Source organism: Meriones unguiculatus, chromosome 3 (genome assembly GCF_030254825.1).
Source record: "Meriones unguiculatus strain TT.TT164.6M chromosome 3, Bangor_MerUng_6.1, whole genome shotgun sequence".
NCBI lineage: Eukaryota > Metazoa > Chordata > Mammalia > Rodentia > Muridae > Meriones > Meriones unguiculatus.
Window position 1 is genome coordinate 102939615 of NC_083351.1, and position 27724 is coordinate 102967338.

The 27724-nt window shown below is 40.1% G+C and overlaps 1 protein-coding gene across 1 annotated transcript in view; it reads right to left on the minus strand.

The window, feature by feature from the left end:
• Positions 1 to 27724, minus strand: part of Dnah5 (dynein axonemal heavy chain 5) — a 256569-nt gene that overhangs the window by 162967 nt on the left and 65878 nt on the right. Inside the window, exons 22-33 of the mRNA XM_060378798.1 lie at positions 24102 to 24235; positions 21661 to 21862; positions 20681 to 20916; positions 17229 to 17447; positions 14045 to 14107; positions 13531 to 13769; positions 12216 to 12456; positions 10354 to 10553; positions 8753 to 8906; positions 6579 to 6742; positions 3784 to 3940; positions 139 to 351 (exon numbers count right to left, since the gene is read on the minus strand). Of these exons, the coding sequence (XP_060234781.1) occupies positions 139 to 351; positions 3784 to 3940; positions 6579 to 6742; positions 8753 to 8906; positions 10354 to 10553; positions 12216 to 12456; positions 13531 to 13769; positions 14045 to 14107; positions 17229 to 17447; positions 20681 to 20916; positions 21661 to 21862; positions 24102 to 24235 (2222 nt within the window). The remainder of the gene's footprint in view (positions 1 to 138; positions 352 to 3783; positions 3941 to 6578; positions 6743 to 8752; positions 8907 to 10353; positions 10554 to 12215; positions 12457 to 13530; positions 13770 to 14044; positions 14108 to 17228; positions 17448 to 20680; positions 20917 to 21660; positions 21863 to 24101; positions 24236 to 27724) is intronic.

A 27724-nucleotide genomic window follows, 5' to 3' on the forward strand; every position in this document is an offset into this window, starting at 1 on the left:
AATAATCAGTCAGAATAAAACTGCACCATTTATGAACCTTACAGAGGCAATATCTAAGATTTAAAATGACTGTTTTATAAAAAGTTTAAAAAAAAAAGACAGAAAGAAAAAAATACTTTCCAATTTCAATACACTGACCTGAGCAGGAAAGGAAGAAAGAAATTCAATCAATTGAAAGCCTGTTTCTTGAATATTTGCAGCTGCCTGGCGAATCACAAGATGTAATGAGGCCTGAGATTCCTCCAGCAGAGAATTAAGCCAGACTTCCACATTGCCCTCTGCCATCACGGGTTTGTCCAATTCAATCGTCTCACCCTCCCGAGAGGAAATTGACAGAATTCGATCATAGATCTGTGTTAGAAGAAGAAAAAGATAGCTATGTTCATATAAAAAGAAGAAATGCCTTTCTTCTGTGCTCTTTGTCAATTTTACCCTTCCCATAAAAAGTTAAGGCACAAATCATAAAATAGAGGGCAAAACAGGACATGAAGTAATTTCAAAGAAACAACACAAAGCTAGCTTTAAACTCTAAAGAAACCTAAATCAATTCCAACTCATCAGTACTCCAAAAGGCTGAACTTAGTTCTATATGGAATACTTAATACAAATGTGCTGAGGGAAGAAAAAGAAACCCCTAAAATCCTCCAAGCAACACGGAGCTTTCAAAGAGCTGTAATTCCACACCACGTGATTATTGGTTTGACATTAAAAATTACCTGATCAATGTGATGAAAAGAACAGAACCATTACGAAGTAATTCTGATTCTGTGCCAAGCACCGCACTCTCTCCAGGAGAGTGTCCACGCGTCTCCTGACCAAACTCCACCCTTTCTCTGCTCACTCGGTCTCCAGGCAACACACCCTCATAAGAGCACGCTGTCTAGATCCTGCTGGACCTCTTCGTGGAGGACAGAACTAAGAATAAATTTCTTGTCTATATTAGTCATTAAAAGAAGACAACTATTCTGCATCTCTACCCATGTGCATGACAAAAAAAGTGGCATAGAGTAAATGCAAATGTTTGCTGCTGTTTCTGCTCTTTGGTTTAAATGGGTAAACCAACAAAACACGATTCTTTTGGAAACGAAATGTAGTGCTGTGTTATATCCCCTTACACTGATGTCATCTCCCAAGAGGCTAGTGGGTCTTAAACTTCAGTCTTCTCATTTGCATTTGGTATTTATAATTCTGAAAAACTTGGAACCCACAGAATCAGGACCTGATTCAGGACGCACCAACCTTGTGGTAGGAACAAGAAAAAGTAAAGGCAATGATGTCTGCAGAAGTGTCTGTTAAGCAGAAGTTGAAGCTAAGTAGGCATTTAACTTACCAACCAGGAGGCAAACAACCTTTACTCCTCAGCCTGAGACTGTGAAAAGCTTTTCTATTGAACATGAAATCTGAGTACTATAGCAGAAAGATTTACCCAAACATCATGAAGGACTTTCTTCTTGATATAATACAACTTTTACTTTAAGAATTAAGTTGTTGATAAATATAAATACAAAGATAAAACACTGCCAGAAAAAAAAAAAAAAAACACTGCTGTAGACTGACTTCAGTGCTGGCCTTAATAAAAATTGCTAAGACAGGCCTGATATAATTGCAAATGTCTGTAATCCCAGCACTTGGAGGGCTAAGGTAGGAAAAACATAAGCTCGAAACCAGCCTGTGCTGCAGAATGAGTTCTGGGCTAGCCTTTGCTACACAGCAAGTCCATATCTCAAAAAAAAAAAAAAATAACAGCACAATAGAGCAAAAGTAGAATGTATAAAATAAAATGAAATGCATACAATAAAATACAGTACCAACTCTACTAAGAAGCAGCTCCTACTATCAGACAGGAGCATTAATCAACAAAGTCCATACGTTAGCATGAACCCTTGGTCCTGAGCATTAAAATCTACCCAGTCTTTGCTTCTCTGACCCTCATTCAAGCCTTATACAACAATTCTGCCTTCCCCACTTTTGCTTTTTTTCCATTCCACACAGCAACTATACTAACAAACTCCCTAAACTGAGTGTCCTACTTGGAAGCCCCCCATGGTTTGCTGATACATGCTGGAAGGAGTGAGATTCTATGGCATGCCTCACTTGGCCTTTGGAATCTACCCATGGCTCTGTTGTTTTGTTCATCATTTCTTCTAGTGACTTGAATTATATTTTCAAAAAAAAAAAAAAGATAGATTAAAGTTAGAGGCACCTGTGCCCATAGATTAGAAATTACTGGAAACTAGAGTCTTTGTAGGTCTCATCAAGTTATGGTAAGGTTATGATGAATTAGAGTGTCCTGATAAAACTAGCTGACCTTACAAGAAGGGCAGATATTAAACACAAAAGGCAAATATTGAAGTGATAAGTACCGGCCAAAAGCACAAAGTTCTCTCAAACACTGCGGAAAAACTATGGCAAATCAAGAATAAAGTTTTCTCTCGGGGTCTCTTATGGACAGCCAACTCTTCTACCCTCTGATGTCTGCCTTTGAGCCTCCAGAACTGTGAGAGAGCACACCGCTTTCGTTCTAAGCCATGGAAAGCTTGGCACTAGTGCACACACCCACAGTTCTAGACTGGGCTGCACACGCCTCTGGGCTCTCACTCGGACTTCTTTGTCACCAAGCCACACGGTCCTTCATCACCTACCAGCTTACATTCCACCCCTCCTCAAAACGTCCATCAAAATCCATTCACTTATGCAGAAAATCTTCCCGAGAACCCATGCACCCACGTTAGGGATCCCTGGCAGGATTTCTTATGCAACATGCACTTAGCACAAACACAGTAATAATTTGGTCCAAGTGTATCAACAGGAAAGAATTCCGTGTCACTGATGACAGGTTCTCCCCGGGAAACCCTACAGCCAGCTTCCCTGTGGCACACAGCAAGGTGCCTGACCGTAATGGCTGGCTTACCATGGAAAAGGTCTGCCACCGCACTAACTGTGCTCTGCGGAGTCCCCTGTTTATGTCTCTGTCTTTTCCATCAGAGCATGAGTTCCCTGAGGCTGGTTGCTATATTCCCATTCTTGAGCAAAACATCTGGCACATGATAGCTACTCAGTAAATTAAATTGGCCTATAGGGTGAATAAATCAGTATTATTGAGTTATTATGAGGCACCAGAGGACTGAGCACAATGTCAAAAGGGCAAGGTCATTTTCCTAGGAGTTTTAAATAGAAGGATGGACTGAATAGCATCTTCTGGAAGCAAATGTACTCTCCATCAAGTTGGATGACTTATATAACTCCATGATACCATAAATACGATAGAAGTATGAAACAATAATATAATATAATATAATAGTTATCAAAAACTTCTGAAGCATGACAAAAATAAACAAATCCATGCAGCACTTCTGTTTAGTCATGCCTTTATATATAAACAATTGATTTCTTTAACTCATTGCATCTCTGAATACTTAGGTATTCAGAAACTGTAAACATTATAACATATGTTTTTAAAGTTAGTGTTTATTTTGCTTTTTGTTAAACATGCCTGCGTGTTTTGAGACAAAGGCATAGAGTATAGTCAAGGTTAGTGCTCCTGCCTCAGAATATTGTGTTGTACAATAAATTCTTGATCATATTTAATATACATTTTGGATACTAACAAAACATAGAGATCTGAATGTAAATTCGAATCCTGGAATTTTCAATTAATTACTGGCCAAGAGTTAGTGTCGAGGAAGTAACTCTTTTGTAAACACAATATTACAGGGCCACTTGATAGAGACAGTTGGCACTAGGACGCAAGGGATTATGGGCAGTGATTAAAACTAGTCTGACCTTGTCATGGAACTTGACAGTTTTAATGTTGTCAAACACATTCAGCAAATGGGCCTGGATGGTGTGGGAGTCTGATGCCTGGCCCAGAATCTCTAGCAGAGCGGGATCTGAGACGAAGAAGAAGCGGGGAAAGCACAGCCGTTTCTTCTCCAAGTATCTGCAGGGGGGAAAACCACAAGGCTCTGTAAGCATGGCATGCTCATCTTTTGTAAACAGCTTCCCTGGGTGAGAAGAGGAGGAAGGATCATGTAACCATCTGCTTTTCCCACGTTAATGTTTTAGTGTTGTTTGGTTGTAAGTTTTATCAAATAGCATTTCATAGTCTTAACAAAAAAAGGGTGGGTTTTTTTTTCAGAGTAAGTGGTAGAATTTATTTTTTCATAAATGTTAAGTTTGTATATTACTTAGGATACCATATCATGTATTTTTTATAGACAGCAAGATAAAAATACAGTTCATGGGTTCATTTCAGATTTTGCTTTGCTTCTCAGCACTGCAGAAAGACTCCACATCATTAAAAGTCTCCCATAGGAGAGAAATAAATACATCCTTCCTCAGGACAGAGCAAACTCCAGGGATTCATAGCTCCATCACAGGGCTCCTGCCTCCCAGAGGTACCAAAATCCTTTGCATATGCCCATTATTTGGCAGCAGTTCAGACAGCCCATCTTCTGGGTTCATGTCAGAATTTAAACTGCCCATAAGTTATTCATGTAAGCCAAACAACCTGAGTTCAATCCCCAGGACCAACATGGTACAAGAGAAATAATGCCCAAAAGTTGTCCTCTAATATCCATAAGTAAACCATGGCTTGTACCCACTATTTGTACATACACAGAGACACACATCATCATTATCATCCTCATTATAACAATAAATATAATATAAATAATTTTTAATAAAAACCTCATGATTAAGGCTGGAGAGATAGCTCAGTTGGTATGGTGTTTATGATCTGAGTTAAATTCACAGAGCCAATGTTTTCTTAAAAAAAAAAATACAGGTTGTGATGGAATATACTTGTACTCCCAATGATAAGGAGATGAAGACAGCTGGATCCTTGGGACTCGCTATCCTTTTTGTCAAAAAGGCTATCCTTTTTGTCAAGTAATGGGCCAGTGAAAGATATTGTCCAAAAGAGAAATAAAAATGGTGAACAGCTAAGGGTGTTCTCTGGCTTTTACAAGCATGTGTACATACATGAACACACATGCACACCAGCTCATGGTACCTCTTCTGTGATGGGATAGAGGATACACAATGGAGCTTCCCAAAAGTATCAGTTCAAGGACGCAAAAGGGAAAAAACAAAAACAAACATTTTCCTGGAAACAAATATGTTTTATGCGATGGGTCTTGTGGAAGCTGTGGCTGAGTGTGTGTGGCTCTGTGCATCTCCCCTCCTCCACCCAGGCAGGACCTCTTTCATTTGACTAAGATCCACTTGTGCAAGTGGTGTACCAACTCTCCTCTCCAATATATTGTTCTTTCTTTGGCCTTAACTTTCTAATAACTTCATTATTTTGCAACAGCCATCTCAAAACTGGTCCTGAGTATATACAAGGAGTAATGGGTGGTCCATAGGTTTTATTTTTTCAGTTTCATAAAGTCATCCTTTCTTTACTTTATTAAAATAATTTCAAAATTCTGCTTGAAGCCCAGTTTTTTTACCTATCACCTATGTCTGTGAGAGGAGCCTAGCTTGGTAACTCGGGGCTCGGTTGAAGCTGGTTGAGACACTGTCACCAGTCATGAGGCTACAGAGAAGAGTGCACTGGTAAAGGCCATCTGCCCCCCCAAGTCAGCCACGGAGACATCATTGTTCAAGTTAAATTCAGATGAATGTCTGCCTGGAGTGCTGATATACACTTAGAAAATTACTTTCATCATGTTTCCAGTTACATGATTTTCTAGGTGTCACTGTTTGCTGGTTCCTAATTATTGTGGCTGCTGTGGCTGCTGCTGCTGCTGCTGCTGCTGCTGGCGGCTTGGTTTGCTTGTGTGTTTAGTATTTAATTGTTTTTGTTTTATGTATTTAGGTGTGTATATTTTGTTTGTTTGCTTAGGAGAGTTGTTTATGTTTTTGTGTTTGTTATTGGTTTATGGTGTGTGTGTGTTTGTGTATATGTGTGTGTTCATTTTGGTTGTTTAGGTTAACTTTTTTTTTTTTTTGCTTGCTTTGGTTTTTTGAGATAATGTCTCACTCTGCAGTCTAATCTGTACTCAAACTTCCTATCTTCCAGTCTCAGTTTCCTGAGTACTTAGACTACAGGCATGTATCACTGTGCCTGGCTTGAGGTTAATTTATTTTAAAACCAGTGAGAGTAAAGCAATGGGAAAGGCTATGAGTCTTTGAGTTTTCAAAGACTCCATGTTACATGTGCACTGGTTTTGGATACTAACAAACTGCATACACTCATTTCTCTATAGTCTTTACTGCTTATCTATCTATGTTGTTTCATATATAATAAATATAATGCAATATTTCAGTTCTGTCTATAACATAGAAGATAAACAATAAAAATGTCAGAAAGGGGGTAGAATAATTTTCAAAATGGGTACCGTATGAGAATGCTTACAATATTTTACTCCCTAAGGAAACATCTCAAGTCCTTAGTCCAACACCAGGATGGGTATAGAATGTGAGGTTCTAAATGATAAACCTCATCTATGCAATAGTTTTGTGTGTGAAACTAGTCTTAGCGAAACAGCACAAGTGTGGCTTTTATTACCTACCCTTTCTGTTCTCTTTTGTGTCCAAGGTCCTGAGAGCTTTCAAAGAACCACTGAACTCACCCTGTGAGGGACTTCTGGCAGATTTCCAACTGGTCCAGTAAGTGGGGCAGCAACTGTCCCATGGTCTCATCTCCAACACAGCACTGAACCACATTTGGTATCTCATGTGCCCGTGTCATGATCTTTACCCAAGACTTATCTATGTTGGAAAAGCGCTTGGCTTCCTGTAGAAATGACACATGGGATAAATCTGTGGTCTGTCTCAATAAAGAGGCATCGCACATGCCAAGAGCTGAGACCATCATTCCAACCAGGCTAGACACCCAAGACATATATGTCTGAGGTCCACACGGTCTATGTAAAGTCTCCTGTGTCTTTCTCATTATATCATCATCCTTATTGAATAAGAATCTCTGGCTCAACCCTGACTTTTCCACTATATTAAAAAAAACAGGAACTGAATGCAAAAATAAAAGTATGTACAAGATGACTTTGGAAGAAAAATGACTCTCAGATGTTCTCAGGGTGATCTCTAAATAGAGTGAACTTATTATTTTCAAGAGTTCTGTAGAGGATTAGACTGATTGTATGTTGAGAAAGCAAATACTAAGTATTAAATGCAGACACTCACAAATAGGGTGTGGAGAGGAAGTGTCAGTAGAGAGCTCAGCCACAGAAGGAATGCATATATCACTCCCTTTGCCCACAAGACTCAGGGTGTATATCATAATGACTGAAAAGAGCCAGGCATTGAAAGCCTAGGATAAAACTGTGTCCTCTGAACATGACAGGACTACTACACTTACCAGCTCACAACAGCTATAGTGGCCTCAAAATGACCTGCACAAAATCAAGCCAGTCAACATAGCATCATGGCGGTGGGGCCAGTGTTCATGCAACCCTACACTAATGAGGCACTATGAACAAGCTGCTGTCTTCTAAGGGAGGGAGAGTCAACTTTCTTTAGTGTGTTTCCTAACAGGTCAACCATGTACAGTGGGTGGCTCCATACCCAGGAGTACATAGACAGCATGAATTGGACTCAATGAATTATTTGGAAAAAAAATAGAACAATAAGGTGTTGCAGAGTGATACAGTAGATCTGGGAGGATTTAGGGGAGAAGAGATGACCAATGAGATAAAAGCACATTGTATAAAATTCTCAAAGAATTCATAAAATATATTTGAAAGAACACAAAATTAGTTCTAATATATTATTGTAAAAAAACAGACACATTTCTTTCAGAATAAATGAAAAATGCATACATTAATTTAGGATGTTTGAAATAATTATTTTTTCTTTTTTTCCTTAGCAGTTCCTCTATGCCACTAATGATCATGGGTTCACAAACATGAGAGAAAGAAACAGCATTTTAACCCTTAAATATTGTATATGGTTTCCATTGACATGTGAAAAAGAAAAACCAAAAATGTATAATGAACACCTAAAATTCTCGTTTATGAATGTGTTTCCTACTGACCAAAAGATAAACGTTCTTGCCTACAAATGGTTAACATATCCACCTACCACAGTTCACTGAAATAACCAAGGAGAAACTTACAGGACCTTTGTGAGAACAATGGATATAGCCATGCTTCTACAATTCAAATATGAGGTTAAATGTCCTAACCTTGCAAGAAAATCATAGTACTTAAATAAGATTTTTTTTAAGTTTAGTTTAATGTCTTTAAAAATTTCAAAATATGCCCAATATGACCATAGTAAGGTAATTACCATTTGATGAGAAAAAAATACACTCAATATTTCAGAAAGACAGCCTTTCCCACAGATTTCCAACCCTCAATTTTACAGCATGGATATAATTGGGTATATTCTATAGTGTGCATTATTTTAAAATGTCAGTAGTAAAAGAACAAATTATCCTACTATTGTCAAGATAACTATGCCATAAATTTACACTGTTCCAAACTCCACCTTCAAATTATCTGAAAGCTTATACCAATGACACAGAAATTCATTTTCTGCGTTTTTTTAACCCTCAGTTTCTTATCAGACATCATAGTTTCATAGCATTTTCACTCTGTAATTACCATAATTCCTCACTTCTTTTGAAAGATAATATCAGAAAAGGAAAGAAAAAAAAAAGATAAGTTGCCCAGAATCAAAGACTCAATAAAGATTACAATATTATTAGTTTCTTTAAGGAGTTATCAGTTCTTAGATCTTTCACAAATTGAATAACATGATAAAATCATAAAGAAAATTCCAAAACCTTGGGCAGCTGCTTGGCAATGTCACCTCCCACAAAGACTGCTTCTAGATAAATCCACAAGTTCTGAACAGTCATCCAGTTCTCAATGATGTCTGTCGAGTTGGAAAGGCATTGAACCCATTTTTGAATCTGGGCTTTGAATGGCATGTTGTACCTAAAATAAGAATCACTTATTTTGGTTGTGTTATTTTTTTAAAAAAAGACTTCATGTTTAATATATTTTCTATCCTTTACCACTTGCTTCCATCTTAGCATAGTAAACAGGATGCTGCTGGATGTTTTCTGTTTGGTTTTTACAGCTTCGATCTAGAGTATGGATAGCAGCAAGAGACAGATCATCTGAGAAAGAAATCTGGAATAAGACAACTCCACCCAGATTCCAGAGAATTGTTGTGATATCTAGGAGCATAACATTCTCTTTGCTGAGTTTCTGTGCCTATTCTACAGGGGGTATGAATTGTCATTCACTGGTGGCAATTACAAGACCATCAATGGATACTGAATAACGAATATAAGTTTCAACTATCACAATATCTGGACTCTCTTTAGCCTCCTTCTCCCAGGTCTTATTCTAACTTTCCACCTTCTTTTTGTCCAGTTGTTCCCGTGTGTGCATACATGTATTTTAAACTGTTGCTGAATCCATAATATACATATACAAGGCCTATAAAAAGCAGTCAATAAATATATTTGCATGCTTTTTCTGTCTCTCTAGGTGTGCTGCCATTCAAATAATCTTTCTTTCCAGTTGTAGAGTATAGTGTCCACGCTTATGAAAGAATTACCAAGTGCTGAACAGCCCAAACTCAACACTATAAAGAGTGCAAAAACTCAATTTTATAGCCATAGTACTCAGTCAGATGTGCCAAATAAATGAAAAAAAAGGAATTTTATTGAAATAATGTTAAATAGATAGTATTTCCTATATTTTAATTATAGACTAACACATGCTAAATGTCTCAAATCCCAGTGTTTAAGAGGCAGAGAAAGGAACAGCATGAGTTTAAGGTCATCCTGGACTACATAACAAAATTCTGTCTCAAAAACATATTTTAGACACACACATGGAGTGAGGTTTTAAACCCAGAAAAGCATAACACATTTATATCACAGTGATGGTATCCTTCAGAGTCTGGTGTGCAATAAATTATTTGAGGAAAGTACAGAGAAGTAAGTTCATTAGGGAATAGGAGTCTATGGTTTCCATGTCAACACAGAATTGCATCACTGCTACAATGAAATGGTCAAACAGAAGTGTCAGGCTGGTTTCTTTTTGCACCATTATTAATGTTGTCTTGGTCTGTGATCAGTAAAGTATGCATACAACTAAGTGCTTTGAGACCATGAATGTTAGAACAAAAGGTGTTTTCAGGCAGGACGTTTCCAGAATTCAGAATAGCATTCCCAATTGTAATCGGCAACTTGTTGCACTGTCAGCTTTTCAGGGAGATGTGTCAGCAGCAAAGATGAAATGTTCAAAGGGCTGATTGCAGGTGCTATTCAATCCAATTGATGCCTCAGACACATCCCACAAACAGAGAATAATGGCATGAAACCACTGCCACTTTAGAGCTCAAGAATGAGGAAAGTGGTTTTCCTACCTATTGCTCAAGAGAGAGCCCAGCAACATCAAGCTGTCCTCCATGCTGGCGATGACTTCTGAGGTGCTGTCTCCTCTCAGGAGGAGTTCTCCACGGGTCTTAAAGCTGCTGAATGTTAATGTTTTGTTGTCCCACTCATTGATCACTTGCTTCAGTTTTTGTTCAATGTCTCTCTCCTTCACTGCGCTGATACAAATGTCCTGTCATCAGAGTAAGCTCTTGGTTATCCTGGGAAAGCTATGTCATTTTAATAGTCTAAGTCCAGAAGAGCTCCTTATCCATTTTATATTTTTTAAAGCGTCGATACTCCACATATGAAATGCAATGTCATAAATGGTGTGGATGTGTAAACACAAATAGAGGGAGAGGAGGATACAGGTGTATCTAAACAGAACTTAAATTTCTAAAATTTTCCAACAGTGTCAGAAAAAGAAATGACAAAAAAAAGATTCAATATTCTGTTACAGTATAAAATATAATCATAGGCTTAAGACTTGCTGTCTCTGATTTCCCTCTCAGGTCAATCAGGTGCAGTGTGAGAGAAAAGAATCAGCAGATATCTGAGTTCATCCCTGTACTTTAGCCACAACCCCAGTCTCCTGCACAGCTTCTTCCCCCAAACCCATAGCTGAACCCCAACTCATGTCCTCTGACGGTGCTCCTTTTCTTGGTAAGCTCATCTCTGTGTATTCACTAACCTTATATCTCTAGGAAAAATCTACATTCATTTGCCTCTTCATTTCTCTGTGTGAATATTTCAAGCACAGGCACAAGCCATGAGCTTGCCAAAACTCAAGTTTGATCTTTGCACCCATCACCCAGTCTGACTTCTTACAAATTACCCATTTCTGTGATTCATGCAGACCTCTCAAAAAGAAAAAAATTCAGATCTTCATTGTTGCACCCTTACTTTTTCCCATCATGCTCCTTTTTCAACAAATTCTGCCCACTTTGACTCCCAAAAAAAATTACATTAATCTTAATTCTTCAGCTTCCTAACCTCCACTCTGTCAACAAATCATTCCCTCTTCCCTAATCTAATCTTACAATCTTTTAGTAGTTTTGGCCATTATTCTTATCATCATCTATCTGAATACAATTATCAGGTTGATCTTTCCAAAGTGCAAAGCTATGTCATCACCAATAAAAACATATCTCCCATGTGGCTCCACATTGCTCTGGAGACCAAAGCCCATGACATGCACTGTCATGTGGACAGTGTCAAGTGGACAGCACACAGTCCACTTCCCTGCCCGCAACAGTCTCCTTTCTCTCCTCACCCCTAGCAGAGGAACACAGAGACATCTTTTTTTTTTTCTTAATACACTTCAGACATTTCAAAAATTATGTTTAAGCCTGGCATGTGTCACACACCTGTAATCCCAGCACTCAGGGAGACAAAGAAGGCGTTATCTCTGTGAGTTCAAGGCCAGCCTGATCTATATAGAGTGAGTCCAGGACAACCAAGACTACACAGAGAAACTGTCTTGAAAAAAAAAAGTGAAACAAAGAATGATGCTCTTTCTGCCTGGAATGGCTTTCTTTGCACTTTCACAGATGCTAATCTCCAGAATAAAACCACTTTGCCTTCACTCAGACACACATGCACCCAGACAAGACAAGTCCTTTGTCACAGGCTTTCCTGGGCAAGCAGCATACCTTCCTTCCAGTGCAATTTGGTAGAGATCATAGCTGTACCTTCATTTGTATAACTAACTGCAGTCATCACTTACCAGTCTATAAAAGCAAGACTACATTTCTATATTTCTAACATAGATCCCTTTCCATAGTACACGTTCACTAAACAAGGGATTAGTAGATGGATGCCATGAATGCATTGTTCTACTCTCTGTCAACTGTACCTCTATTTCCTCTTTGTATTTCAGAAGAGGGGCCTCCATAATATTTCTTAACTTAAAGGTTTCATTGCCCACATCCAGACTGTGCCCAGTAAGAGCAGTTATCCTCTGCCAGTGTCTCTCCATCATGGCTTTACTGGCCATGTATTCCAGCAGTGGGCAGCACTCACTAAAATCATCAATGGTCTTCTTCAGATCCAGAAAAGCCTGCCAATCCTTCAGGGCCCGGGGCAACTTCCGACACCTGTGAGGGAAACCAACAGGAAAGTCCATTGAGTTATTCAAATCCAGACACCGCTAGAGAAAAATTGTCTGCTAACATTTCCATATACAATAATCTCCACAAATACAATCTCATTTTGAAGTTTAATGACTCATAACCTATATATTAATAAAACATATTGGCACATATGGAAAATCTTTCTCTAAATCAGAGATTTTTTTCCAATCTTTTATGACAATTGTCTAAATGGTGGTATTATTTTTAAAGGATGAGAAGTGTCTTTCAATTCATTTTAATTTTTGAACATAAAATTGAGAACTTTCCAAATACACAACACAGCATAAAGTATCCAGCTGCTGACTCACACATGACCAATGACCTTCTACTTTCCTTGGGATCAGCTATTTTAAAATGCTAGGAAAAAAATGTAGTCCATGTTTCTATTTCAGGAAACTACTGAACATAAACTTCAAACACTTTTAAGTGTGATTCAAACAAAATCATCTTTCTTCCAGATAGAGAAAAGGTCCTTAAAACACTTGACCAGCTTTGAAGAGAGTGATTCTTTCATGGTGCACACACTGGGGAAAACAGTAAAACAGCATTTCACACAGATGAAATAGATGGTGACAGCAGACAGAGTCAAAACATGCCAGGCACATTTCTAAAATGCCTGCAGTGAAAAGAAAACTTGAAAGCCCATCACACACATGAGTCATGTGGGCTGATGAGAAGGCTCAGAGAAAAAGTGCTTGCAAGAATAAGGTCCTGAGTTCAAATCCCCACCACCCCCATAAAAAGCTGATCATGGTGGCCAATGTCTGTAATCCCAGAACTGAGGAAGCAGAGACAAGAGGATCACAGAGATTCATTGGCCAGTCAATATAGCCAATCAGTGAGCTCCATGTTCAGTGAGAGACCTTGCCTCAAAATAAAAAAAAAAAAAAAATTAAAAAGATGGGTAATGAGGGAGGAAGACACTGATTTTGACCTCTGGCTTCCATTTCTCATACACACACGTCCTCTAGTCCCACACAGATGTTTAATCAATAATTCAATGTCTCTGGGAATTCAAAATCATTTGATTTTTTTTACCTGCTTTGGAATTCTAAGAGCTCATTGTTGATTTTTTCAATATTCACTTCTGACCAGAGGATATCTTGATAACTATTCACAGTTTCTATGACGCTGTTGTACAGACTGTATATTTTCTGTAGTAGATTTAGCTGCTTCTTTATCTCAAGAAGCTGGGGATACTGAGTAACTGGTAAGCCAAAAAGTTCCTCTCCCCCAGTGTAGGTAATATATTTACGATATATGTTGTCAAATTGATTCTGTTAAAAAAAAAATGTGAACTGTGTCAGAATGATGTAGACACGGGCTAGCACGCTGGCAAACAAGCAAGAATGCGCGAACTGAAGGCACATGTAAGTAGCGGCAGTAAGTGCGTATAATTATTTATCTGAAGAAAACTTACCTTTTCTGAAAATGCTTCTTATTGAAAGAACAGAAAATTACCTTACGTAAGCATATCCTCACTCAGAGGATAAAATTTTTACCCTGTATGTGTACTACAAACACAAGACCTTTGTGGGATGTGAAAGATTACCTGAAAAATAATAAGCCTGTCACTGGCTTCCTGGGGCTTCAGTCCACTTGCCATCGGACCGTTCTGATTAGACACAAAACACAAGACAAAATGAAGCATCCACACACAAAATTTTATGAAATCAACAAACTGGGTTACCAAAGCTCCCAGGGGTGTTGCACACGTGATAGAAAGTTGTGGGATCGTCTCGCCCCTGGGGGCAATGGTCTCCTGAACCTACTCAGACCTCGGACACCACCACTGCTAGTTCTAGAACTGACGCAGGATGTTCCAACGAGGGGGTTAAGGCTTCTCATAATATTTCCTATAAGCCCACACCTGTTTGTCTATATCCCCCATTTTTATTCATTATTAGCCAGATAGAGCCAAGTAATTGTGGTACTGATACTTGCTTTTTTGCCCAATGCTGGAATGCTAGTAAATTTAGGTATGCCCTGGTTACTCGCATGCCTCACTGCGTGCCTGTGCCCGTTGATGCCCCTCACCGCTATGACTCTCTTCAGACAGAAAAGGGATCTTGGAACTACAGCCACCATTGTTACTACCATCTCATTGGTGGCTGTTGGAGCTACCACCGCGGCATTAGCCATGAGTCATACTGGGCAGACTGCTCAGACCCTGAACAATCATTTAGCCAATGTAGCTCATGCCTTAGTTGTACATAAAGGAATTAATGCTCAACTAAAAGGAAGCTTGATGGTGTTCAATCAGAGGAGTGACCTCGTGCAGGAGCAAATTGATACCCTATGGCAAATCGCTCAACTTGGCTGTCAATGAAAATATGCTGGACTTTGAGTCACTAGCATATAACATGAGAATTTTTCCTGTGCTGCAAATCTGTCTAAACAATTGTCGAGCTATATTTTAGGTAATTGGACTGGAGAATTCGATACTACGATGGAGCAGCTGAGAGTGGCCATTGTCACAGTAAATTCTACCAGAGTGGACGCAGGACTAGCCACAGGATTATCATCATGGATTGCTGCAGCCATGAATCATCTGAAGGAATGGGCGGGCATGGGAGCGTTAGCAGGCCTTCTGGTGTTGGTCTCCTTGGTTTGCCTGTGGTATATATGCAAGATTAGAGTCTCACAACAGTGTGATGCAGCCATGATCATTCAAGCCTTTACAGCCATTGAAGCAGGACATTCTCCCCAAGCATGGTTGGATACCATAAAAAGCTAAAATGTTACGCTCAGGATGCGAGGCTAAGCACTGCACTCAGGGTCAGCCGCTTTGGACCCAGAGAAGAGCATGTCTGGTTGCATGCGGGTTGATGCCCCAGGTCCCGCCTCTGAGAAAAAGGTATTGGACGGGTCTGATGCTCTTTGGGTGGATGACACCTAAATGAAAACCGGTACAAAGTCCCAATTTATTTCTAATATCAGAGATCAGACCTCTACTTTTGCCTGATGCGTCTAAAACAAAAAGGAGGAACTGTAGAGAGCTGCGGAATGCTATGCCTTAAAGATGGAGCTGGTTTCCGCCTTCCACCTTCCTGATGGTGAGTGCTCTCTGTCACGAACAATTCCACATTTGGCTAAGGCTGAGGATCTGGCTTGCTTCCATGTATGTGGACCTATCTGCATTGCCCACGTGGCACGCCTGGGTTGGCTACCCAGAGGCTATTTAAGTTGTGGGCTGGCTTTCCCCAGGGTCCGAGGATTGTTCAAGGTTCCTGAATAAACTGCATTGAAAAAAAAAAAAAAAAAGATACTGCAGCCCAGATTCAGCTGTTTGTGGCAGCAATGGGCTCCTGAGTGTCCTAGGGTCAGGATTTGCATGTACCTGTCAACTCTGATTATGTGACTAAATAGTGACAAAATGCAAAAGTGATTCAACTACTTGAAATCAATCAGTTTTCCAGATTGCACCAGTAGTCAACAGTAATGGCAGAAATCTATGTAAATTTTCTTAGCATTCATGTCTGTAACAATGCCTGCCTGGAGATAATCAATAAATGTGCATTGAGTAAATGAAAAAAAAAAAAAGAAAGTTGTGGGATTTTGTTGTTGTTGTTGTTGTTGTTTATTTTTAATTTCCAAAAAGAACTCTTAATGGAATCCATTTGGGAAGACATTCCTGGTCTAGTAAAGCCGAGGAAATACCACAGTGTCCAGAGGTTGAGAACCCCTGAAAGCTGTTAACTGTTTATCATCTACCTCTTGCATGGAACCAGAAAGGGAGGATCAGTGGCTGCTGTAGAAAGACCTTACAGTTCTGGTTTTGAACAAAAGTGCTGTTGTCAAGTATTTTCCGGACTGGCTGCAAAGTCCTCCTCTGGCAGGGAGGAGATGAGGGAGGGAGGGTGGGATTGGGGAGGGAATGAGGGATACAGCTGGGATACAGAATTAACAAAATGTAACTAATGAGAAAAATAAAATTATGGAAAAAAAAAAGTGCTGTTGTAACTAGCTCACAGAGTACCATGCTAACAGCTGTCCTGGAAAATGGAACATAGTCTCTGCAGTCCTGCTCAGTGCTCCTGTATCATGACGTGGCTGGCCCGTATGTATCCTTGGGCATGAAGTGAGTGCTCAGACCCAGCCTCTCACCTTGATGAGCTCTGCAGTTTGAAAAGCCCCCTAATAGCTCACCTAATAGACTCAAAACTAACCACATACTTACATATTTCCTCCATGTTTCCTGTTATAATTGACCAGTAATGCATCTCATCACACAACACATTTACACCACAAGTTCTTGCACTACAACCCCTATCCCCGATTAAAACATGGATAGCAGGGGAGAAAGGCTCCATCTGCCTTACCTACCACTACGATGTCTTCGGCACAAAGGACAGCACCTACCCAGGCTGAAAGCCTGAAGAATCAATGCGTGCTGTGGAAAGGGGGAATCGTGTTTGTATTTGAATGGTATTATTCCATACAAACTTACACACCATTCCGGTCTTCACTTCCGTTTGGTTTCAGGTCAGTGTAGCCTGGGAAGCAACTGAATGACTTCAGAGCATTTCAGTCCTCATTTAATGATAAACTTATATTCTGAATTAACTCTTATGGGGATGAATACAAAAAGAGAAATAGGTTTGCCCATGTAAATATAAAATTACTCTTCCTACGAAGTCGTATGGAAATTAACATACAGTTTTTAAACACTTGTACTTTTGGGTGTCCCATCATTCTCCCCTGAATTCTCACAGAGAAGAAAGGCAGCGTCATACCAACTCATAGTCCAGGTAAAACTGCTGACAGACTTGGAGGAACACTTCGACGGCGCCAATCAGCTCTTTCCGGAAAGCCGGCTGCAGAGAGACTAACTCATTCTGAACGTCACTGGCCCGCGTCAGCAGCTTCTCCCAAGCGTAGCGCAGAGTGTCGACCTTGTCCATCTCCTCCTTGGCTACCAGAAGTCCGTACTTGTTAAGGAGGGCATAGGACTCCTAGAGACAGGAGGGAAAACTCTCTCGGTCAAATGTGTAAATCCTCACACAGTCACAGGCTGGAGCCGGGAACGAGGGGACCGGCATGATGGAGAGGCCACCCTAAGGGCTCTAATTATTCTACTCATGAACTTCAAGGACCTAAGTGAGCCAGCGAGCCAGTCAGATCCAGTTCTCTCATCTGTGAAATGAAGAGACTCTGGCTATTTCACAGAATGTCTGGAAGTGTCTGAAAACATCATTTTCAAAACTGTAAAACATGACACAATGATATTTTTACTGGGTCCCAAATTGTATTTGAACACTATAAAATTATAACAAGTGAATGGAAAAACATAAAGCTTAACTTCTAAAGTTAGGATAACAAAATAAGACACCGTTTAAATTCATTCTTAGCTTACTTTTTTTCAGTGGAAACAGGGGCCTGTCTCTGCCTCGTTTGCCTGCTTCTGAGAACCTTTTCTTCCTATCGGTTACCTCATCCAGCCTTAATATATGGGGAGGTGCCTAGTCTGATTGCAACTTGATAGGTCATGTTTGGTTGATATTTCTGGAAGGCATGCCCTTTTCTGAAGGGAAACGGAGGAGTGAGGGACTGGGAAAAAAGGAGGGCTGGTTGTAATATATGAGAGAAGAATAAATTAAAAATAAAAAAGAATCCCTGACAAGGAAGTCTTTTTCAGCCAAAGCTTGAGCCAAGTCTTTGTTCTCAGAATGCAAAATATTAGAACTAAAAAAGATTAATATGGCAGGTTATCCAACTCCAAGTGCTCATAAATATACAAACCACTAAATGGACTTGGTACATTATATGTGCATGGTATATTCATATATATATATATATATATATAATTTTAAAAGAGGCTATAAGTTTGAGAGGGGAGACGTTAGACAAGCTGAAGGCGTGGAAATAGTGTAAATACTGATTGGTAATACACTAACTACTAATATAGAAAAAGATTTTAAAATTCAGATAAGCAAAGTTGATAATTTTTCTCCCTTGTTTTATTCTTTTCATAACCTTTCATGTGTATGTGCATTGTACCTGGTACTGGGCTACACACACAAAGGCATTTTCATATAATTATACATAAGCTACTCTCAGACAGACAAATATTGTGTGTTCTCTCTCCTAGATTTTATACAGATCCATAAAATTGTGTGTGAGAGAGAGAGAGAGAGAGAGAGAGAGAGAGAGAGAGAAAGAGATAAACAGAAAAGTAAAACTGCCAATGGAAATTAATGAGGAGAAAAGCAAGAAAAAGAGATGCAAGGAAATATGGATGGGGCATATGCTCAAAGTTTGTTTGCATTGATTACTTTCCCTGAATACCCCTGGCTTCTCCAACACTGTTCTCCCCAAATGCGTCTGGTAATATTTGATTGATAGTTTAGACGTAGAGGAGAACATAGATTTAGGCAAACATAACCCATGCCTTTCTCCTCTTCCTCCTCCTTAAAGACAGGCTGCAGTCCATGCTTCAGTATGAATAGGAACAGGGAAATGGAGATGCCTACAGCTGGGAGACCCAGAAAGGTACTCTACAACACAACTCCCAACTAAGACCATTGACTCTACTACTGTCTTAACTTTGAGGTAGGAATAAATTGGGTTGTGTTTAGACTTAAGGGACACCCCATCCCAATATCATATAGATAAGGGGCCATTTGCCTTAATAATTGCAGTCCCAAGAAAAGAATAGGCCATGCAATTCCCTGAAGATGGCTAAATATGCATGTGTCGTGGTTTGTACCATTTTCATGGCAAATGGAACTGTTCAAATTTCATAGAGATTAAAGAAATTTAAAGATGGAATCTGCTCCTGACCATGAGAGTACAAGTCCAGAGCTTTGAATTTAAAAAAATAAAAAATAAAAAAAGGTGATGTTCTTACTTCTGGATTTTTTAAAGATTTACTTCTTTTTATTTTATGTGGGTGAAGGTCTGCCTACATGAGTGCACCATATAGATGCATTGCCCGGGGAGACAAGAAGAGGACATTGAATCCCCTGAGCTGGAGATACGAGGGGGTGTGAGCTGCAGTGTGTGTGCTGGTAACAGAACCTGGGTCCTTTGCAAAGGCAGCTAGCACTCTTAACCACCGAGCCAAAGCTCCAACCCCTTAAATCTGGATTTTAATGGCAGAGTTACATTTAATTATAGTTAAAATAATATATTGAAAGCAATAAATGCAGTGAGCCACATGTAATAAAGTTTTTCAGCTGGAAAAGTCAAAGCACTGTGTAATAAAACAAAAATAGGGGAGCAGGGGGCAAGGCTTGTAGATAAAGGGCTAGCCAGGCAAGCGTGAGTGCCAGGCGTGGTGGTATGTGACTATAACCCTAGTGCAGGGGGCCTGAGATAGGTAAATAGAAAAATCAGACTGACTACCCAGCCTTGCTGAAATGGAGCACTTCCGGTTCCGTGGGAACCCTTACCTCAAAAAATAAGGTGGAGACATGATTGGGTTAGATATTTTGACATCAAACTCGGGCTTCCACATACACCCATAAAGGCAATCACACGCACGTGCACACATTCATACACCACACACTCAGCAACAGAGGAATATAATGCTAATTATGCTGTTTTACGTGATGTGTTTGACCTCTGTCTTTGCATAGAGGCAGAGCTGGGATGTTATCTGCATACCTGGGTGCTCTTAGCCTGACAGCACATACCAAATCTCTACTGAGCACCTGGGATTCCCATCCCCAACTGCTGAGGGTGCTGACTTTAGGGACTGTTGTTTCCGCCTTTAGAAAGTTGCTCTGGGTGGATGGGAGCCTGCTTATGGAGAGACTACGGTCAATGACCCACAGACTCAGCGTCACCCAGGGCAATATCTCATTCCTCCAGGAGGGTGTAACTGTGTGACACTTGTTCCATAGAGTCCCCATGGCATGAGTCTGAAGATGGTCTACAGCTGAGACCCCAGCCTCACTCAGCTTTTCTCTCATTGTCTTTTCCTTCTTCCAACCCAGAATCATTCTTTTAACCCAGAATCATTCATCCATAAATCATTTGCCCAGAAACAAAGTCTATCTCTTGAGCACATAAAGGAAAATAACTAAAGCCTAGAAGTTTCCCCACAAAGTGCAACCTCCGTGCTGAAATTGTTGCCTTTAGTGTTAAAGCCCATTTGTTGTTCAGGCCCAGACCCAGTTAATACTCCTGCTAATGGCATCAAAGGTGTAAAAATATTTCTGTGACAGACAAACTTCCCATCTACCTCAATGGGCCCCACTTGGAAGTCAGTGGAGATCTGCTGCTCCCTGATTTCTTTCAGGGCTGCCATTGCAATCCGAATATCATCCAAGTCTTTAACTGGCCGACTCAGTTTCTTTTGGAATTCTTCAACAACTGCAAAAATGTTTTCCATCTCACTCCTGTACTTTTTGTTACAGTGATGGCCAATAACAACCATCCAGGCTTTTGTCTCTGCAGTCAGAGAAAACTTCAAATCAGCTGTAAAAACAAAAGGCCCACAGGTCAGTCTGGAAAGCTTGAACCAACATAAAAAGACATGAGGCATTGTTCACTCACAGTAAATACTGAGTCTAGAACCATGTGAAACTAGAATTGAAAATGTTTTCCAAGCTGAGGATACAGCTCAATGAGTGAGAGCCTTTGCTGTACCATTAGCAGAGCCAAAACCTGTCAAGCTTTAAGTTCAGAAAGGGAACCCTAGCTCAAGGGAATAAGATGGAGATCGGTGTAACAGGACATTTGATGTCCCCTGGCCTCCATGCATGCACATGCATACACAACACAGACAAATAGCACACACCAAGAGACTTTCTTAATCCTTATAACTAATTCATCTTATAAATTTATTTTTAAAATTCATATCATGTTTTAAAATCCTCACACACACAATGTATATAAATGCATGTATGAGATAAGTTTCAAATGTTTTCTATTGTTACCTATAACAGCCAAATCCTAATTCTCCCTACAACAGACTCATCGCCTCTCTCTAAACTACCCTTTACTTTCAAGTAAAGAAGCCAAGTGTTAAGATAGACCAGAATTAATAATTATGTAGAAGAGAATTAAAAACAAATCTACAAATAGGTGTAAAATCATGAAGCCCATAAAAGGAAATGAAATCTTTAAGAAATCTGAAACTCTCTGGCATACTAATCTAAGTAAAGAGACAGAACAAGTACTGTTGGGTTTACATGACTGTCTGAGAGACAATAGACCAACCTGTATATAGAGCAATGGAACCCACACGGATGTATTCAGGCTCTGCATTAATTTCCTGCTCCAGGCTTTGGAAATAAAGAATCTTGGACTCAAATTCAGAAAGCAAAGGGTTTTGTGCAATAAATGTCATAATGGTATCTTCTTTCTCCTTTTGCCAAATGTGATTGTAGCATTTGAAGCGATCCATGGATGTGATAACTTCCTAGAATAGAAAGAATAGATTTGTATAGAAAAGAAAGACTCTGAAATAACATCATCATGCAACCAAGGATTGGTCCATTGTTGGTTGTAGCACAGAGCTATTGACATGTTTAGTTAATGATCTGGCAGGAAATGGAAAAACCATAGAAATAAGTTATACTCCATGACATTAACAGTACCTTAGGGCTAATTATCTTGTCACCCCTAGCCTAAAAGAAGAAAGAACTGTGCAGAAACTAGAAGCAAAGGACTACCTAGTTGGCCATTGGGGACAGGAACATCTTGAACAGTGATTGACCTTAGATCAAAAAAAGCAAGCAAGCTTGTGCCATCAGGAAATACAGGAGAAAAACACTGAGGATCATTCTCGCCTCAAGTCTCCTCCAAGGATCCTTATTGGTAAGACTCAGCTCCACATTAAAGAAGATTAGGATCTGTGTGCTTATTTTCTACAGTTAAAAGGAATACCACATTCTGAAATTTAAAAATAAGAAAGAAAGAAAACCCATATTTTGTTGTTGTTGTTGTTGTTGTCGTTGTTGTTGCTAGCCTTAGGTCATTAAAACTATTGTGCCTCATCCTTATATTTCCATGATAGTGGCTGGTTATAATCAGAGAAAGCATTAGACCCTACTGTTGTGGCAATTAGTTTTTACTGTCAGTTTGATTGGCTTTAGAGCCTCCTGGAAGGCACACTTTGGACAAGTCCGTGAGGACATGTCTGAGAGGTTTATCAGAGGGGAGAAAACCAACCTTGGATATCTACATCACCATCTGCATCTGCTTGGGCTGGAAGTCCTGGACTGAATGAAAATGGAGGAAGGGGAAAGCAGATGGAGTCCCAGCACTCATCTCTCCGTGCCTCCTGATGGCAGAGTCACAGTGGCCAGAGCCTCAGCTGTTGCAACCCTACCTTCCCTGCCTCGATGGACTGAGCTCTCAAACTGTGAACCACAGTAAATCCTTCCTCCAAATTAAATCCTTCCTCTCTTAAGGTGCTGTCATAAGGCATCTCCTCAAGGCGGACAGAAGAAACTAATACAAGGTCTGGCTTATTTTTACTGCATTCTCTATGATTACTGAGGCATCTGAAAATATAAATAATTGCTTCTTTCCATAATCTACTTGTTTCCTGTCCTTTTGTACAGAGCCTGATAAACCAAGCATGAGATAAGTAATTGTTGAATATGTGAACACTGTCCCTAGAGGAAAGTTAGACACAGGATCTTCAAAATGCTAAGAATAAAAGATTAAATATGAATAAATGCAAAGACTTGCCATTCCCTGGGGACTGCATTAAGCACAACTTATCAACATTTCCTCATCTTGTTATAGCAACAGCAGCTTTCAGGATGCATTCAAACAAACTTAGCTCATTCTAGTAAAAACAGCCATAGAAAACATGTACTTACTAAACAACAGCTACTCTCTCAACACTGAAAAACACCTGAGAGTCAACTGGTTTTAATAACTGTGTGCACAGACTTTAAACAAAAACAGATTTCAGGATCTTAAGCCTCAATATGGCACATTATCAGACAACTAGGGATAGTGCTTCCTCAAGATCCAGCCATACCACTCCTAGGCATATATCCAAAATATGCTCAAGTACATGACAAGGACATTTGTTCAACCATGTTCATAGCAGCTTTATTCGTAATAGCCAGAACCAGGTAATAACCCAGACGTCCCTCAAGGAGGAATGGATACAGAAATTGTGGTATATTTACACATTGGAATACTACTCAGCAATTAAAAGCAAGGAAATCATGAAATTTGCAGGCAAATGTTGGGAATCTAGACAAATTATTCTGAATACGAATAGACAGGCAAGTGTACCCATACAAACACATGGATGGACACACACATAAACACACACACACACTGACTGCACATCTTAGTCTGTTTTGCTCTTCGAAGGAGAACTGAGAAACTGCCACATCTGTCTGAGTTGTGGCAGATTTTTTTTTAATTAAATTCCTTTATGTTAACAAAAGAGGTTAAAGACATTAACCAGAACACAATAAGAAACAAGGAGTTCACAGCTCTCTCCCAGTTTATTCTGGAGTAAAGGGTCTTCAGTGAGTGCGCACTCACAGAACACAGACAAGATGCCTCTGGTTACTGGAGGGAGCTATCATGGATGAAATCAGGCTGCATGCAGGGTTAGCTTATGATGGAGTTCGTGCACACACGTGCTGGGCAGCCCAGGACCCATAACAGCCTCCTAACACACATACCTTCTTGGTGGAGTTGATGATTGTGCTGAGCACAGATACTAACTTTACAATCTCTTTATTCTCAGAAACAGTCTTATAGTAATTCTGGGTTTGCACAGGAATGGGCAAGTTTACAGATGCTACCTCCAGTGTTTCTGAAAGCAGAAGAGACAAAAGAAAAAAAAAAAGAGGTGTTAATAACAGCCTAGAGAACACAGACTATCAGAGTTTCTGCAATGATAAACTTAAAATCTGCATAAAAGCAATGAAAACAGTAGTGAAATTTACAACCTTCACTTTTTGGAGCTGACTAATCAAAGTCTGCGACAATCCAGAAAGTGTTTCTTCAAGAAGAAAGGCTGGGTTTCAGAGGCAATAGCAAGCTCTCCACGCTGAGATGTGCTCTTCTGTTGTCACTGTTTCCTCTCTGGTTACGTGACAGCCTTACACAGTTGTAGTCTTGGATTCTGATAGTTATGCTAACCCGCCTGACAGCACCCCATGGAGGGGTGTGACTAAACTTGGGTCTCTTTGGCAAATTCTGTTGTTAACAGGCATGGCTGAAAGCTCCCTGCATGAACTGGACCCAAAGAACTGATATTTGCCTAGTTCCTGAGTCAGAACTACACTAGATGGGGAAAGTAAAAGCTTTAGCCACACATCATTTTGTCAAAATAAAAGTTAGATACATTCACGATCAGCCCCAATCATTTAACTTCATCAGTAGTTAAGACAACGGTGTTAGTTTGGGGTGAAGAAAATCCCAGTGCATGGGTTTGATATGGTGAAAGTAAAGAGAAACCTGGGTGATGACAGTGACACAGAAGACTCTGGGAAGCCCTTGAAAGCTCTAAAAGTCCCCACACAGATGGAACTGCAAGCATGCCCAGGAAGGATAAGGAAATATCCAATCTTCATCTCTGGCTAACACTGAGGCAATCCTAATCATGATGTAAACCGTGGGTAGTGTTACTATGCTCCTCCACAGAATCCCAAGGCAAAGGGTGAATCTTTGGGCTCAAAAAAGAGAGGGCAGTGTCCACATAATCCTTAGCTGGCCCCTAAACAGCCAGACATTACCACAGCTGATGCTACGTATTTTTCTGTAAAAATATGAGTTTTTACAGAATTCATCCGTGGAAGTCAAAGTCGATGCATGATGTTCTTCTGGTGCCTAGCTAGCTTTTAGTTTTGTTTTATTTTGTTTTGTTTTGTTTTGTTTTGGTGGGGGGGGGTCCTGGCTTTTTTTTTTTTTTTTGGTGGTGGTGGGGTTGGTTGGTTGGTTGCTTAGTTTTGCTTTTGAAGTGCTAGAGTTCAGCAATCTGATTTTCGTTTTTTCTTTTCTAATTTTTACCTCAGTCTCAAGAGTTCCTCCTTTTTATTACTTTTTTTATTTTTTAATTACACGTTTTCCTCCCTCCTCTGACTCCTCCCAGGTCCACGCACTTCCCAACCCAACAACTTTATCTTCTCTCTCCCACCCTCTGTCAAAAGAAACAGAATCAAAACAAGAGAGCAGAAGACCAATGAGACAAAATATGCCAAAACAAAAAGTACACACACACACACACACACACACACACACACACACACGCACACAAGAGTTCATTTTCTGTTGGCGAACTCTTCCTGAGCACGGGGCCTGCTCTGAAGTGTGATTAATATAGCCAGTGATACCCCATTGGAGGAAACTGATTTTCCCTTTCCTGGAAGGTATCAATTTCAAATAGCATCTTGGTTAGGAGTAGGACACTGTGTTCCACTTCATTATCTCCATGCTGGGACCTTGTCTGGCATGGACTTGTGCAGGTCTTGTTTCTGTGAGTTCATATCTATATCCATCCTGTTGTGTGATCAGAGGGACATGCTTTATATAATTCAAATCCTCTTAAATTAAAATGTATCATAAGTTGATTTACAGATTCAGCATATTCCTATGATATTGTTTAGACTGTTTTTTTTTTTTAGAGAAACTAACAAACTGGTCCTAAAATTCATAAAGAAACATGAAGAATCCAGCACAGTTTAAGTGAGTTTGGAAAAGAGTAAAATGGCATGGGACTCGCAGTTCCTGAGCTCCCCCACCCATTGGGGGAGCTAACCCCACCCCGTGGAGTTAGAGAGAGTGGTGGGGTGGGCATATTCCTCCCTGCTGTAGCCCTGTTACCTTGCCTTGCTCTCACTCAAACAAATGAGAGTGGCCCCAGGACAGCCCTGATTACATGCCATGGGTCACAAAAAAAGAATGGCATGAAACATGGATGGGGGCACTTTGGAAGAAAAAAGAGTGATGGGAATGGAATAAGAAAGAATAAAGAGAAGGAACTTCGAACAAAGAATAATATAGATGCATGAAATTGTAAGAGTAAATAAATGACTTTTGGAAGCTAACTACAAAGCTATATTAGTAAAGACAATGTCGCACTAGAATGCACATGAGCTGAGGTTCTGGGCACACACCCAAAAGACACTCCACCGTACAACAAGGACACTTGCTCAACCATGTTCATAGCACCTTTATTTGTAATAGCCAGAATCTGGAAACAACCTAGATGTCCCTCAACAGAAGAATGGATAAAGAAAATGTGGTGCATTTATACAATGGAATATTACTCAGCTATTTAAAAAAAAAGAAAAAGAAATCATAAAATTTGCAGGCAAATGGATGGAACTAGAAAAGATACTCCTGAATGAGGCAACCCAGACCCAGAAAGACACACATGGTATGTACTTACTTGTAAGTGGATTTTAGCCATATAATACAGGACAAGCATACTACAAAGCACAGACCCAAAGAAGATAAGTAATAAGGAGGACCCAAGTAATGATGCTCAAATCTCAATAGGAAGGAGAGATAGAACAGACAGAGGTAATGGCTGAAGAGAGGGAACAGGAGATGGGGCACAGAGAGTTAAGACAGTGAAGATCAGACCTGAGGAGAGCAAAGGCAAGAGGACAGAAGGCCTGTAGAGAAGAGAGAAACTGAGAGTGGGACATTTCTGTGACAAGCTGGAGACCTAAGTCAGCATAGGCTCCTGGGACTGTATGAGGGGGATTCAAACAGAGACTCCTAATAGCAGTGATCATAGAGACTGAAGAGGACATCCTCTAACTAGACTAGACTTCTAGTAAAGGGCAGCAAACACCAACCCACCCACAAAACTTTTACCCAACATTTACCCTGCCTATAAGATGTGCAGGGATAAAGATAGAGCAGAGATTGAGGGATTACCCAACCAATGCCTGGCCCAAACAAAGACCCACCCTATAGGAGAGTGCCAACCCCTGACACTATGAATGATACTCTGTTAAGCTTTCAGACAGGAGTCTGTCAGAGTTGTCTTCTGAGAGGTTCTACTAAGTAGCCCCTCAAAACAGATGCTGAGACCCACAACCAAACATGGGGCAATGCGTGGGGAGCTTTGGGGAATAGTGGGAGGAAAGAGAAACAGACCCAGAAGTGACAGGAGCTCCACAAGAAGACCAACAGGGCCAACAAACAGGGCCCAGAGGGGTTTGCTGAGACTGAATTATCAACCAAAAACCATGCATGAACTTGACCTAGGTCACCTACAAAGATGTAGCAGATGGGTAGCTTAGGCTTCAAGTGGGTCCTCTAGTACCAGAAATAGCAACTCACTTGC